At 36.6% G+C, this 13,434-nt stretch overlaps 1 protein-coding gene across 16 annotated transcripts in view; it reads left to right on the top strand.

Moving 5' to 3' along the window:
* Window positions 1–13,434, top strand: part of TCF12 (transcription factor 12) — a 350,504-nt gene that overhangs the window by 333,324 nt on the left and 3,746 nt on the right. For 13 of the 16 annotated variants that reach the window (XM_069483559.1, XM_069483534.1, XM_069483565.1 and 10 more), the window contains 2 exons: window positions 3,762–3,994; window positions 10,533–10,686. In XM_069483559.1, coding sequence (XP_069339660.1) covers window positions 3,762–3,994; window positions 10,533–10,675 — 376 coding nt within the window. In that variant the 3' untranslated portion in view covers window positions 10,676–10,686. Of the gene's footprint in view, window positions 1–3,761; window positions 3,995–10,532; window positions 10,689–13,434 lie in introns of those variants that run through there. The other 3 variants (XM_069483553.1, XM_069483560.1, XM_069483557.1) reach the window with 2 other exon arrangements.

Genomic DNA, 13,434 nt, shown 5'->3' with positions numbered 1-13,434 from the left:
AGTAGGTGGAGGGTGAATGTGAAGGCCTAGGACATCCCTGTACACTACTGTAGACTTTATAAACACTGTACTCTTAGGCTACCCTAAATTTATAAAAATGCATTTTTCTTTCTTTAATAATAAATTAATCTTAACTTCCTATAACTTTTTTACTATATAAACTTTTTAATGTTTTTTAATTTTTTTACTCTTTTAATAACACTTTACTTAAAATACAAGCACATTATATAGCTGTACAAAAACATTTTATATCCTTATTTTGTGTTTTTCTGTTTTTAAAATTTTTTAATTTTTTTACTTTTTAAATTTTTTTATTAAAAACTAAGATCCAAACACACACATTAACCTAGGCCTACACAGAGTTAGGATCATCAATATCACTGTCTTCCACCTCCACATCTTGTCCCAGTGGAAGGATTTCAGGGGCAGTAACACACATGGAATTCCTATAATAACAATGCCTTCTTCTGGAATACCTCCTGAAGGACCTGTTTGAGGCTGTTTTACAGGTTTTTTTTTTTTTAATACATAGGAGTATTCTTTAGAATAATGATAAAAAGTATAGTATAATAAATTGACAAACCAATAACAGTCATTTTTTATTACTATTAAGTACAGCACATCCTCAAATAACATCATTTTGTTCAACATTAATGAGAAAAAAAATCAATTCCTAGCCAGAGCCACTGTGTGGAGTTTGCACATTCTTGTCTCCCCATGTGGGTTTTCTCCAGGTACTCTGGTTTTCTCCTGCATCCCAAAGATACACACATTAGGTGAACTGGCATGTCTGAATGATCCCAGTCTGAATGTGGGTGTGAGTTGACCCTGGATGGAATAGCATCCTGTCCTGGCTTGTTCCCACCTTGCTTCCTAAGCTGCTGGGATAGGCTCTGGTCCCCCACAAACCTCAACTAATAAGGGGATAAATTTTACTTCCTTTTTTAATCTTTCTTAAAGGTATGTATAGCTCACATTTACTTCAGTATTTAATATTGGAAGTGTTTGGGATCTTTATTTAGAAGGTTGGTGATGCTTTTTGTGATCAGAAATATGCTGTGGGAACGTAATTCTTGTTTATATCAATTAGCCTATGATAAAAATTGGTTTCAATATACGTCGTTTCACTTAAAAGTCGCAGTTTCCAAACACCTATCGATGACATTGAGGACTTACTGTATTGTGTGCTGTACATAATAATATACTTTTATACAACTGGCAGCACAGTAAATTTGTTTATACCCTTTGTACTTTCGATATAAAGGGCCAGATAGCAAATATTTTAGGCTTTCTGGGCCACACAATCTGTGTCATAACTACTTAGCTCCACCATTGTAGCACAAAAGCAGCCAAAGACAATACATAAACAAATGGGTGTGGCTGTTCCAATAAAATTTGTTGGAAAAATAGGTGACCAGCTCATAGGCCATAGTTTACTGACCCACATTATAGGTCATCAGAAATTGAGAGGAAGTGTAATAACATGGCCTTTGGACAAAGTAAGGCTAACATGGGTTTGAATCATGGTTCTATCACATACTTGCCAAGTGATTAAAAGCTTTTTGATCTCAGTATATTCTTCTCTAAAAAGAGACTTTCTACTATAGGATTCTTTTGAGAATAATCTGAAAATGATGCATTTAAAGCCCTTTGCACACTAACACACAGTAAGCACTAAATAAAGATACTATAGTTGCTCTTAAGATGGAAATTTTAGGTATGTAGTGTAGGTTTGCTTCCATGCAGCACTGACCTGGCTTCTCATCATTATCCTACCACTAATGAGCTGTGTGATCCTAGGGAGGTCACTGATTTCTCTGAGTCTTGCAGTGGTTCTCAACCCTGCTACACAAGGTTGGAACGTTTTCGAAATACAGGTACCTGGGCCTCAACCCAAACTCACTAAATCATCAACTCTGCTAATGGGACCTGGAAAGCTATATTTTTTAAGTGCTCCTGGAGATTATACTGAATGGCCATATTTGGACACCTTTGAGCTAAATGATCTTTTAGGGCCTTTTTGAAGTCAAAAGAGGCAGTGATTCTCAATTGTCATTGTAATTCTTAATGATTAGCTAGTAAGAATCTATTACGTACCTATTCTTTATCAGAATACTCAAGGTATTAGAGAAGAGGTGAAAATTTCTATTCTTTTTGCACATTATTTCAAGGTTCTGACCAATTCCACTCAGTAATTTATTTCTGAAACATAAATAGAACTTTCTAAAAGTTACTCCACAGCATCTCCCTGAAATATTTTTTTTCTGATTGTGTAGTCTATTCTCTTTATAGAAATTTGGAAAATACAGGAAAGCACACACAAAAATCACAAGAAACTCCACTCTGCAGAATTAACCGCTGTTTGCATTTTAAGGATTATCTCTTTTTCCATAAATACATATTAAATTGGAATTAGACTGGACATAAGTTTTATAATTTCAATTTTTCATTCAACAGTATATTTTTAATATTTTCCCCTGCCTCTGGGTATTTTCTGCAGTTGGTATTTTATTCTTGTTTTGGCCAGCTTTATTGAGGTTTAAATGCATATAATAATAAAATTCACCAGTTTTAAGTGTACAGTTTTTGTCCTTTGACAAATGTAAGAGTCATATCACTATCACCATACTCATAACATAGAATATTTTCACTCCCCCCTAAAAAATTTCTTCATACCTCTCTGTAGTCAGCCCCCTTCCCCCATCCCCTGGCCCTTGGCAACCATAGATCTGCTTTCTGTTATCATAGCTTTGTCTTTTCTAAAAGTTCATGTAAATGGAATCATACAGTATGTGGTCTTTCATGGCTGGGTTTTTTGCTAAGCATAATTTGCAGCTTGATTTTTAGAAGCTACATAGTGGTGCATCGTCTGGATGTACTGTGATTTATTTAACCCTTCTCTTTATTGGATTCCAGTATGTTGCTAATGTAAATAATTCTATGATAAATTTCCTTTACATAAATTTCTATGTACATCTCTAATTATATCCTTAGGGTGAATTTCTAAAGTTGGAAATTGCCACTCAAGAGGTAATGAACATTTCAAGGCTTTGGATTCATTTTGCCAATTTGTTCTTCAAGAAAATTATTCTAATTCTTCCATGTTTTATAATCACCACCACTCATAATATTTTTCTTTAGAAAAAAAAATAATAGCCATTCTCTGAGCTACTTTTCTCAATCTGTGTCTTAAGTTTTTTTTCCCCTTCTCACTAGGTAACTGCCAGAATATATTTAAGAGCATAGGTTAAGTAAATTATGATACATTCATGTATTAGATGGTGCTTTCAAACATAAATATACATGTGAATTAGCTGGAGATCTTATTAAAATGCAGCTTCTGATTCAGTAGGTTTGAGGTAGAACCTGAGAGATTCTAAGTTTTTAACGGCCTCCCAGTAATGCTGATGCTGCTGATTTGTGAATCATGTTTTTTGTAGCAAAGTGCTAGAATATTATGTAGTCATTGATATTATGTTTATGAAGAGTTTCACCAATATGGGGAAGTCTTTATACTATAATGAGCAACGAAAAATGCATTTTAAAATGTATGTGGTATAATTTCAACTATATGACTATAGATGTGCATTGAAAAAAGATTGGAAAGAAATATACAATCATGTTAAGTGCAGCTGTTGCTACTGTTTGGGAAAATTTATAGGTAATTTTCATTTCCATTTTTATACTTTATAATTTTGCACAGTCAGCATATCTTACTTTATAGGAAACCTAATAGACATTTTGGTTACTTTGTTTTCCAGCAGTACTAATGAAGATGAGGATTTGAACCCAGAACAGAAGATAGAAAGGGAGAAGGAGAGGCGGATGGCTAACAATGCCAGAGAACGCTTGCGTGTGCGAGATATTAATGAGGCATTCAAAGAGCTTGGCCGAATGTGTCAGCTTCATTTGAAGAGTGAAAAACCCCAAACAAAACTCCTAATTCTTCATCAGGCCGTGGCAGTCATCCTTAGTCTAGAACAGCAAGTCAGAGGTAAGTAGGTTCAGCAGAGATACTTAACTTTTCTGCCTCAGCTGGGCAGACATTTCTGTTTACAGTTGCTCTTCTGCTTGGGGAAGTTGTTTGTAATTTTTCCCAGTACTTCTGCCACTGTATCACTGGGATCAAGTTTTGCCTGTAATTCTCACCTCTGTCTCATTGTATTGGTCAGTATCTGTAGGCTCAGTGCTTTCCGCAAACCAATAGAGAGTCATTCTATGAAACAAGGCAGAGAACAAACAGCCTCTGCCTGCTGCTCAGCAGTAGTGCTTTGTGTCCCTTCGCTATTGTTGCCTCTGATCTCTCACATTGTTGAGTTTACCTGCCTGGACCTGCCCTCCTCCCTCCTTCTTCTGTCTTCCCTACCTCTCTGTACTCAGTTTCTTGCCTGCTTTACCCTGGGGCATCTGCCACACCTTGCTGGTTAATAGGATGCCTAGTCATGGCCCCTCCTGGCTTTGCCAGATATGGATGTCCTGTACACCCATGTCAATAAGGTCTCAGGGCTTCTATGTTGATCCCAGATCAGGATTGCCATGAGCTTCTCGGGCTAACATGCACTGGCATGCCTGTGTGTCCTTAAGGACAAAAGTGTGGTTTATACAGGCTCAAAGTTTGTTGAAGATTCCAACAAACTTTGGAAATTTATTTCAACATGCATTTATTGCATACTTCCTCTGTTCCAGCCAAGTATGTCCTAGACCCTGGGTTATCAAATAATAAGTATTTCCTGGCCTTAAGAGGTTCTATTATCAAGCATATACCTATATTCTTCTTATCCAAAGTTATGAATGCTTTATCCTAAGCCTTTTTGCAAGGGATTCACAGATGTGGCCCTGGGTTCCAAACCCTGCCACCAGTCTCTCTTCTGTGAGAACAACTATATCTTTCTTACTTATTGGATGTTTATGTTATATTTTATTTGAAGAAGGTTCGAAAAAGAAAATATGGGTGGGTGGGTGCTTGAAAACTATAACCATGGACCTTCAGCATAGATTACAAAAAGAATAGTCTTAATAGTCTTAGCCGGGCACAGTGGCTCACACCTGTAATCCTAGCACTCTGGGAGGCCAAGGCCGGGTGGATAATTTGAGCTCAGGAATTCAAGACCAGCCTGAGCAAGAGTGAGATCCCGTCTCTACTAAAAATGGAAAGAGATTGGCTGGACAACTAAAAATATATAGAAAAAATTAGCCAGGCATGGTGGCACATGCCTGTAGTCCCAGCTACTCAGGAGGCTGAGGCAAGAGGATTGCTTGAGCCCAGGAGTTTGAGGTTGCTGTGAACTAGGCTGATGCCACGGCACTCTAGCCTGGGCAACAGAGTGAGACTCTGTCTCAAAAAAAAAAAAAAGGAATAGTTTTTCTTAGGAAACCACAGTTAGAGAACTTAAGCAAACTTTCAGAAAAACATACAATAGTAGGGAATTCTTCCCTCCAATACATTTAATGAATAAGAATGATAAATAGATTATTTTGTGTACAACCAACCTACCACTAAAACCAGATACTTGTTTCTCTTGTCTCAAGGTCCTTGAAATATCTGTAGATGATAAATGTTAATGAAACCTAATCTTCAAAGAGTTATAGACTCACTTAAGATATTCATAAAGAGGCTGATTGATGCCCACTTGTATGTGGCAGGAGCAGTGATTCCTTGAGCCTAATGATATCTCCTGTCACTTTACCAAGGGTTTTTTTCTTTAATTATGGCTGATACCCTTTGTCTCTCTCTGAAGGCAGCAAGGGACCCATGTTCAGTGGACCAAGTGTATTAGTTGTCGTCCTCTTCAGCCCAGGATATTTATTGTTAAAAGCCATTGCCTCCATCTGTGCTGTGAAAGTCTTACTGTCCTGGTCAACAGGGGTGCCAGAATTTATTCTAGGATAGCACCTTTCCCACCCACAGTGCATTAAAACTAGAATACCACAGTCATTTGTGTTTTTAAAAACTTTTTTTTAAGAGCAGAGATACCTACTCTCAGATCCAAGCCATCAAAATGAGAAATAATTCTGTTTGAAAAAAATTATAAACTCTACCATGCCCAGGTGGACCTTATTCATTTGTAACACTGGACTTTGCAGTGGTCCCTACAAGCACCTAGAACATAAAACCTGAGTCTGAGAGAGGATCTAATTAGCATCTGGGCTCATTCAGCTCCCTTCTAAATTTCTGGTCACTATTATGAGTACTGACTTTTTCACACATTTCTGGAAAGCTCTGTCTAAGTATAAGTAGTCTTTCATAAGAGTTTGAACAAACTTCAAATACACTAAACTGTAACTTTATTAGGGATTGCTTTGATATTCAGAAAAGCCTACTTTCTCCCACCTTCAGACTCTGGGCTTCAAGCCCAGAGCCTTTATTTTATGACTTTACATAAAAGCCCTGGTATCCCTGTAAGACTCCTTTTTGAAAGTCTAATGGCTGTCTGTCAAACAGGTTTAGAATCCTTCATGCAGCCCACAATACCTATACTTGGTCTTTGGGAGCACCTTCAGAGTTTAGTATAGCCACTGTCCTTTCCTGTACATTATCCCCAGCAGTTTTGTGTTATTTTGGTAACCTGTTCACTTTTGAGGGCTTCTTCATCCCTCGAGGGGCTATCCCCAGCAGTTTCTATAAATACATACATTCTGTTTACATTGTCTACTTTGGGCATCCTCTGGCCTCTCTGGCTCCACTTCCAGTTTGGGATGGTGCTCCAAGACTGTTTCTGACTAGCCACAACCTTTCACAATTCCTGGATTAGTCGTTACACCAGGATGCAACCAGACCCAGGTCTAGCAGTGCATCCTGGAGAAGAGCAGGAAGAGTGGCTTCTCTTCCAAGCCTCAGATTTTACCAGAGTACTTTTTGTGCCCGTTGCCCCCCATATCAAACCCTATCTGGTTCCTGCCACTGCCAATTTAAAGCCTTTCCATTATCATGACTACGATTTCTATTCCCTAGCAGATAACACATATTACCTTCAAGTTTGTGCTCTCAGCCGTATTGAAGATTCAATTTGTAGTTAAACAAATTCTTTGACAGGTCAGCTCAGTCAGCTCACTGCTCTTCTGATGATAATTTAGGGATAAGAGAACTATTAGATTTTTAGATTCCTGGTCTCCAAGTGAGTTTGAAGATACATATGCTAGAACAGTGGTTCCCAAATCTGGCTAGTCCCAGAATCCCCTGACCCTTTTCTTTTCTCAAATACATTTTCAAAACTCACTTCCAGGAGATTCCATTGCAATAAGATGGCCAAACATGGTAGACTTAGCATTGCACTTGTGACAGTCCACTCTTTTTTGGATCCCCACTGAAATAAATAAATAATGATATTAAACCGTAAGGACAGATGCAAGAGAAGACAATAGCAGATGAGAGAGCAAAAAATGTATATGGAAAAGTAGATGAAGTATCGGTAACTGACTTATTTCCAAGTACTGAAAAATATATATCTCAAGATTGGTAGGATCTAATCTTGTGCTAAGCATAATTTTAAAATGACAAGAAGCTAAAAGTACATCATCATGAAATTTCAGAGCATCAGAGTTAAAAAGAATATTCTAAAACTTCTGGAGACAAAATTTGAATAGCTCATAGGTAAAGGAGCAAGAGTCAAAATCATCAGAGTTCTGGACAATAGTGCTGAATTCCAGGAGATAGTGGAGCAGTGCCTTCAAAATTCTGAGCAAAATAGTTTGCAATCTAGAATTTTCTATATCTAGCTAGATAATTAATCAAAAGGTGAAAATAGGATTAGAATGTTTCAAATATGCAAAAACTTTAAAATTTTGCTTTCTACGTACACTTTTTCTTTTTCTCTTTTTTTTTTTTTTTTTGAGACAAGGTCTCAGTCAGTTGCCCAGGTGAGAGTGCAGTGGCATCATCATAGCTCACTATAGCCTTAGACTCCTGGGCTCAAGCAGTCCTCCCACCTCAGCCTCCTGAGTAGCCGGGATTACAGGTGTGCACTACCACACCCAGCTCATGTATACTTCTCCAGAAAGCATCTGGAACATGTACATCAGCCAAATAAGGACATAATCAACTAAAACAAATGTTACAGGGTCCAGGAAACAAAGGATTTAACACAGGAGAGCAGCAAAAAGAAATCCCATGACAAGAGCTACTAGGCCTAGAAAGCAACTAGTCCATTGAAAGTAGAAGGCTATTAGCTGCAGAAGAAAGATTTCCAGGGAAAGAAAATGGGATCAGTTGATAATATGATGTGTTTGAGATTTTGGGAAAATATATCGATAGGCATTTGTTAATCTGTTGGAGCTTTTGTGGAGGGGTGGGATTAACATTACTAACAAATGAAAAAACAAGATGACTGTTAACTACAAGAAAAACAAATAGTTGTATCAGCAAGGAAAAAATCACTGTAAATTCTTGACTCAGCAAATGTTTCCATATAATCTTAATAACATAAATATTTACCTAGTCGTAGTAATGTAGGAAGTGACTTTTCTCAAACTTGAATTAGCCAAAAATTCTGCTATAAACATGTTGAGAAAATGGTATTATAAGAGAGCCAAGTCTTCAATTAGATAACAAGTCAATAGAATTCCTCTAATGGAAATGTGAGAAGACAAACACTTCCCATGCCCTGCAGGTAATATCTAACTTCTACTTACTTCTGCATCAGACAATCCTGGCCACTTAACACGTTTGCCATGGGGTACTCCCATACACCAGGAGGTATCAAAGAGCAGCGCTAGCGTTTGCCCTTTTTGGATTGAAGCTGTATTTACTTCATGTTTCCTAGAGCCCGCTAAAATAGCATGGTTCTTCTAGCCCTGAGTGTTCTTTGTCTGTCTGACTATAGGAATCTGCAAGATCTTGCCTAACTTGTTGAGTTTTTGGTTCTGGTCCTTTACAGCTATTCTTATCATGCCTCCTAGATCTTGTGACAGAGTCATAGTTAGCTAAGAGCAATGTTCCATTTTAAAAGAAATGTGAGCCTTTTTCAATTGGAAAACGTTCATATCTCACTTTGTCCTTTTTAGATTTTACATGTTCATTTATGCCCTCTTCTCAGTCTCTCTGGTCATTATATGAGACTGTTGCTTCCACAGTAGAGGGCCACAACACATGATGAAAGACAAACTCTTCTTATTAGTCAGAGGTACATACTGCTTATTAAGAAAACAGCTCTTAATATTTTTTATATAATGGTGAACATGCTATTTTCTCCTAGGTATCCTAATAAATTAAGAGTATATTTTTCTTCCTTCATTAATCCTCCTCATAGTTGTATAGGCTTAATGTCTTTTCCTAAATGCAGGAGCTTAGAAAATTAGAACTCTAAAATGAAATTTTTTTATTGTGCATCAGTGATTGTCATTAGAGTCAGCTGAGCTTATCATAATAAAGTCCATTGTCTACTTTTTAAAAACTCAGATGTGAACTTATAAATGTGTATTGAAATATGTATATTCAAATACAGTTTTACTTGACTTATAAGAGGAAACAGGAAAAGCTGTGCTATGGTATATTCAGGTAGGCCCTCATTTCAAGAAATTCTAACAATGTAAAAAAATCACAACTTCTATAAATATTATCATTACAGACTAATTTTAAATGAACCCTTTATGTTATATTCATTATATACACATGGCATTTTTAATCAGTTTATAAAAGTACATGCAACAATTTTAGCCTGTGCTGTATGTTATAATCAGAAGCAAAGGACTATACCAGAAGCTGTCATGGACTGAATATCTTGTGCATAAAACTCATTTAAAGAAAATGTAACAGGAATAGTAGTTCCTGAGTGTATTTTGGTTCAGTGGGTCTTTGATCCATGAGTTTTCTTTCCCTTGATTTCTCATAGTAATACCCACTTCTTGAACCTCGTTTGAATGGGACCATGTTGCAGGTCCCATCTAGTCATCTTTGCTGTCTTATATAAGAAGCAACAGAAAAGGCTTTTATCACCCTCTCAGTCACACTTCCAGCAATAGAAAGAACAAGTCGATCTTTTTCTACATATATATCAAATAGAAAAGTAAGATGTACAGTAGCTATCTGTCACCCTTGAATTGGCACATTTCCTGTAGAGGAGTAGCTGAAGTTACCTCTTATGTTATTTTCTGAACTGGTAACGCACTAGATAAAGCACAGATGTCTCTCTCCAGGTACATAGAGAATGTCAGCATTCAATCAGTGTACCATGTCTTAGGACACTGAGGAGACTTGGTAGACTGATAACACTTGCCGAAATGTTTGAGTGAAGAGCAGGGTATTGATTTAGATCAAATCAAACCCTAGAAGGCTAAATCATAAGCAGAAAATGAAGAAAACACTAACTGGTCACTAAGTCTGGAGGCTCATTTAATGTTGAGGTTTTATATGAGCACATCATTCTTGCCTCTGTGTGATGGTACCTACCTTGCCTCTATGTGATGGAAATTACAGAGAGATTGGTAATTCCCACAGAATGCAAAAAAATAACAGCAGTTTGTTTAGCTTAAGACCTATTAGTCCCTGATTCATAACTTACGACCATAATGATAAAAATTCTTTCCTCCTATTTTAGAGAGGAACCTTAACCCCAAAGCAGCCTGCCTTAAGAGAAGGGAAGAAGAAAAAGTTTCTGCCGTATCGGCAGAGCCGCCAACCACATTGCCAGGAACCCATCCTGGGCTTAGTGAAACTACCAACCCTATGGGTCATATGTAAACATCAGCCAGGTAAGTATGGGTTTGAAAAGAAAGTACAAGGAAAATCACCTTAAGATCCATCTTAAACAGGGTTAGAACCTTTGAACAGAATTCTCCAGTGGGCACTGGTCATTGTAAAGTTCACATGGAATTTGGAATCCAACAGTTTGCCATTCTACTGTCTAATCAGACTTAGAGAGCCAGTGTTATTTTATACCAAATTACTGTTTTCTTCAAAGTGTGATAGTGTCCTGTGATTTTGGTTCTTCTGTTCTGAATCATCATGTGTACTCTGTCTCTCTTCACACAAATATCTCTGATCCAAGAAGAAAATAGTGCATGACTCATTCATCAGTAAATACTTTTGCTACCACTCATGCTTCTCTTTCCTCTATTCAGAAATGTTTTACATCAACCAGTTCTCTGCTAACCATGTAGCTCTTTATGATGAAGATTTTATACATGAAAGGGTTATTGCTTAGATCATTTGGATCAATAATGCAAGTTTTTTACATGCAGCTTCCTCCCTCCCTTGTAAGCACATCAGTTAGCACCCTCTAGGATCTATTAATATTAATGAATGTAAAGGTGTTATATATGATAGAGCCAGAATGCCCTTTTCTTTGGTGGAATTTAACTTATTGAAAGACTGTTCTTTTTATCTTCTTTTTCATGGACTAAACATAATTCATCTCCTTATGATTTTTTTTTAACAAAAATGACAAAAGTGATATAAGGTTGTTGCCCAAGAAGCACTAGATAATTTGGACCATCTTTTTTTTTTTTAACTTACGTTCACATTGTAATCTAAGTTGTAAAATTAATATTTAGATAGATGAAATTAATATAGACTATAATTAAATATTTTGGGCAGTAGCATTTTATCTAGCAGCATGGATTAGGAATAGAAGTGGTAACCTCATTTTTATAATCTGCCTTCAGTGTGTACACATTAAAAGTAGTAAATAAAGGCAGCTGAGTGGGAGGTGTGGAGCAGAAAAAAATGTTAAGTACCATTTCATTTGATCAGCTTTGTGACTATCTCATTTTGAGCTGAAAATCTGGAATTTGGTGGAATATTTAGTAAATGACAAACCTTAGTAGCTCACCTTTCACCTTTTCCTGAAGGATATAGTTCCTACCACCACTACATGTCTCTCTACAGATCAAACTAGACCACAACCAAAGATTTCATTTGGGGGAAAAGCGAGGAAGAGTTAATGTAATTATTTAATAAGTCAATTGTAATTGTAACAGCACACTGAAGAAAACTCCAAGCCGTGTCACCCACAAAAAACACCCAGCAGTCTAACAGATTATACATGTTAAAGGGACTTTAGGCAAGAGCTAGTTAATTTACAGATCCTCTAAAACCCACGCCATTGTTTCATAGTCTGTGGAAAATACAGACTACCATAAAAAAAAAAGTATTTTTGTATCAAAAATAAACTTCAAAGTTTTAAAATAAAAACATGCCACTATTTCTCAGTGCAGAAGTGACTTTGTAATTTGATCATTTCAGAGAAGAGTGATGGGAGGTAACTTTTTATGCTCAGTCCCAGAAAACTGTTAATACCAAGCTATGAAAAACAGAGCTTGATATTCAGCTCTCAGCTTATCTCAGAACCTGTGTCTCATTTTTCTCATCTCTTGTTTGTTATACCCATTTCTACTTTTCTTCTTCCAAGTCTCTAGATTTTTCTCCCTCAGTTCTGTGTTTCCTTGTCTTCTTCTATGTCCTTCCTGTGCTTTTACTACGTTTGTTTCTCATACTGCTTTCATAGCTCTACCCTTAATCTCGTTCCATAATGTGGAAATTCCCCCATTTCGGTTAAAATTAAATTTTGACCATTCTTACCTATCAAAAAAGGATCAAGAATTAAAAAAAAAAAAATTCTTCAAAATTATGAGACATGTATTTAATGCACTTTGTTCCATAGATTTTATAGGTTAATGTTTATCGTCTTAGAATATGTTAGGATTGCTTATTTCATAAAGGTAGTTATCTATTTTCACCTGATAACTTTCAGTTCTTTGTAGAACCAAATAGCAGATTAAAAGCAACAAGAGCCTTGGCAGTAGGAAAACCGCTGCTAAGAAATGACCACAGAATGACTGGCTATAAAAGTACTAGAATTTGACTTTATGTAATGTAAGGCCAGGTAGCTTTGTATATCTTAGTTTTCCATCCCTAAGAGGATCACTTTATTACTGAACAATACTGTTATTATTTATTAAGGAAGTGAAAGATTATGATTCTTCCTAAAACTATTAAAAATAGTTAAAATGGAAAATTTTACAGTAAAATTTTCTTAATTCATTGAACACTTACTGAGGACCCACTATGGACCAGGAATTGGGGCCAATATGAAAATTAATACAAAGTAGTCCCTGACTCGAGATGCTTCCAGGTCAGATGTAAACTATTAACACAGTGTAGTTGGCTGGATGCAGGAGTAAACAAGTATGTTAGCCTTGTCTTACTACTGAGGGATGGATGAGTAGACCTTCAGAGCTCAGGTATTGCCAATTTGAGTGTTGCTAAAATTAAGGTTTGCATAATTGCCACAGCTGTCATATCCTATAGCTTGTGATTCTACAATCACATGATCTCCTTTAGAAATCTAACCACACACACCAAGTAAAACCATTTTAATTATACCCTAAAGGGAACAAGCTCATTTACAAGTCACTTAGACTACTAATTTAGTGCAAACTTGGATATAGATGAAGAATGCCAACTTGTTTTATTGGTGGGGGGCTGTTTATTTTTATCAA

The sequence above is a fragment of the Eulemur rufifrons genome, chromosome 2 (assembly GCF_041146395.1).
Source record: "Eulemur rufifrons isolate Redbay chromosome 2, OSU_ERuf_1, whole genome shotgun sequence".
NCBI lineage: Eukaryota > Metazoa > Chordata > Mammalia > Primates > Lemuridae > Eulemur > Eulemur rufifrons.
The sequence above is the reverse complement of the archived record's forward strand: the minus strand, read 5'-3'. Positions and strand labels throughout refer to the sequence as shown.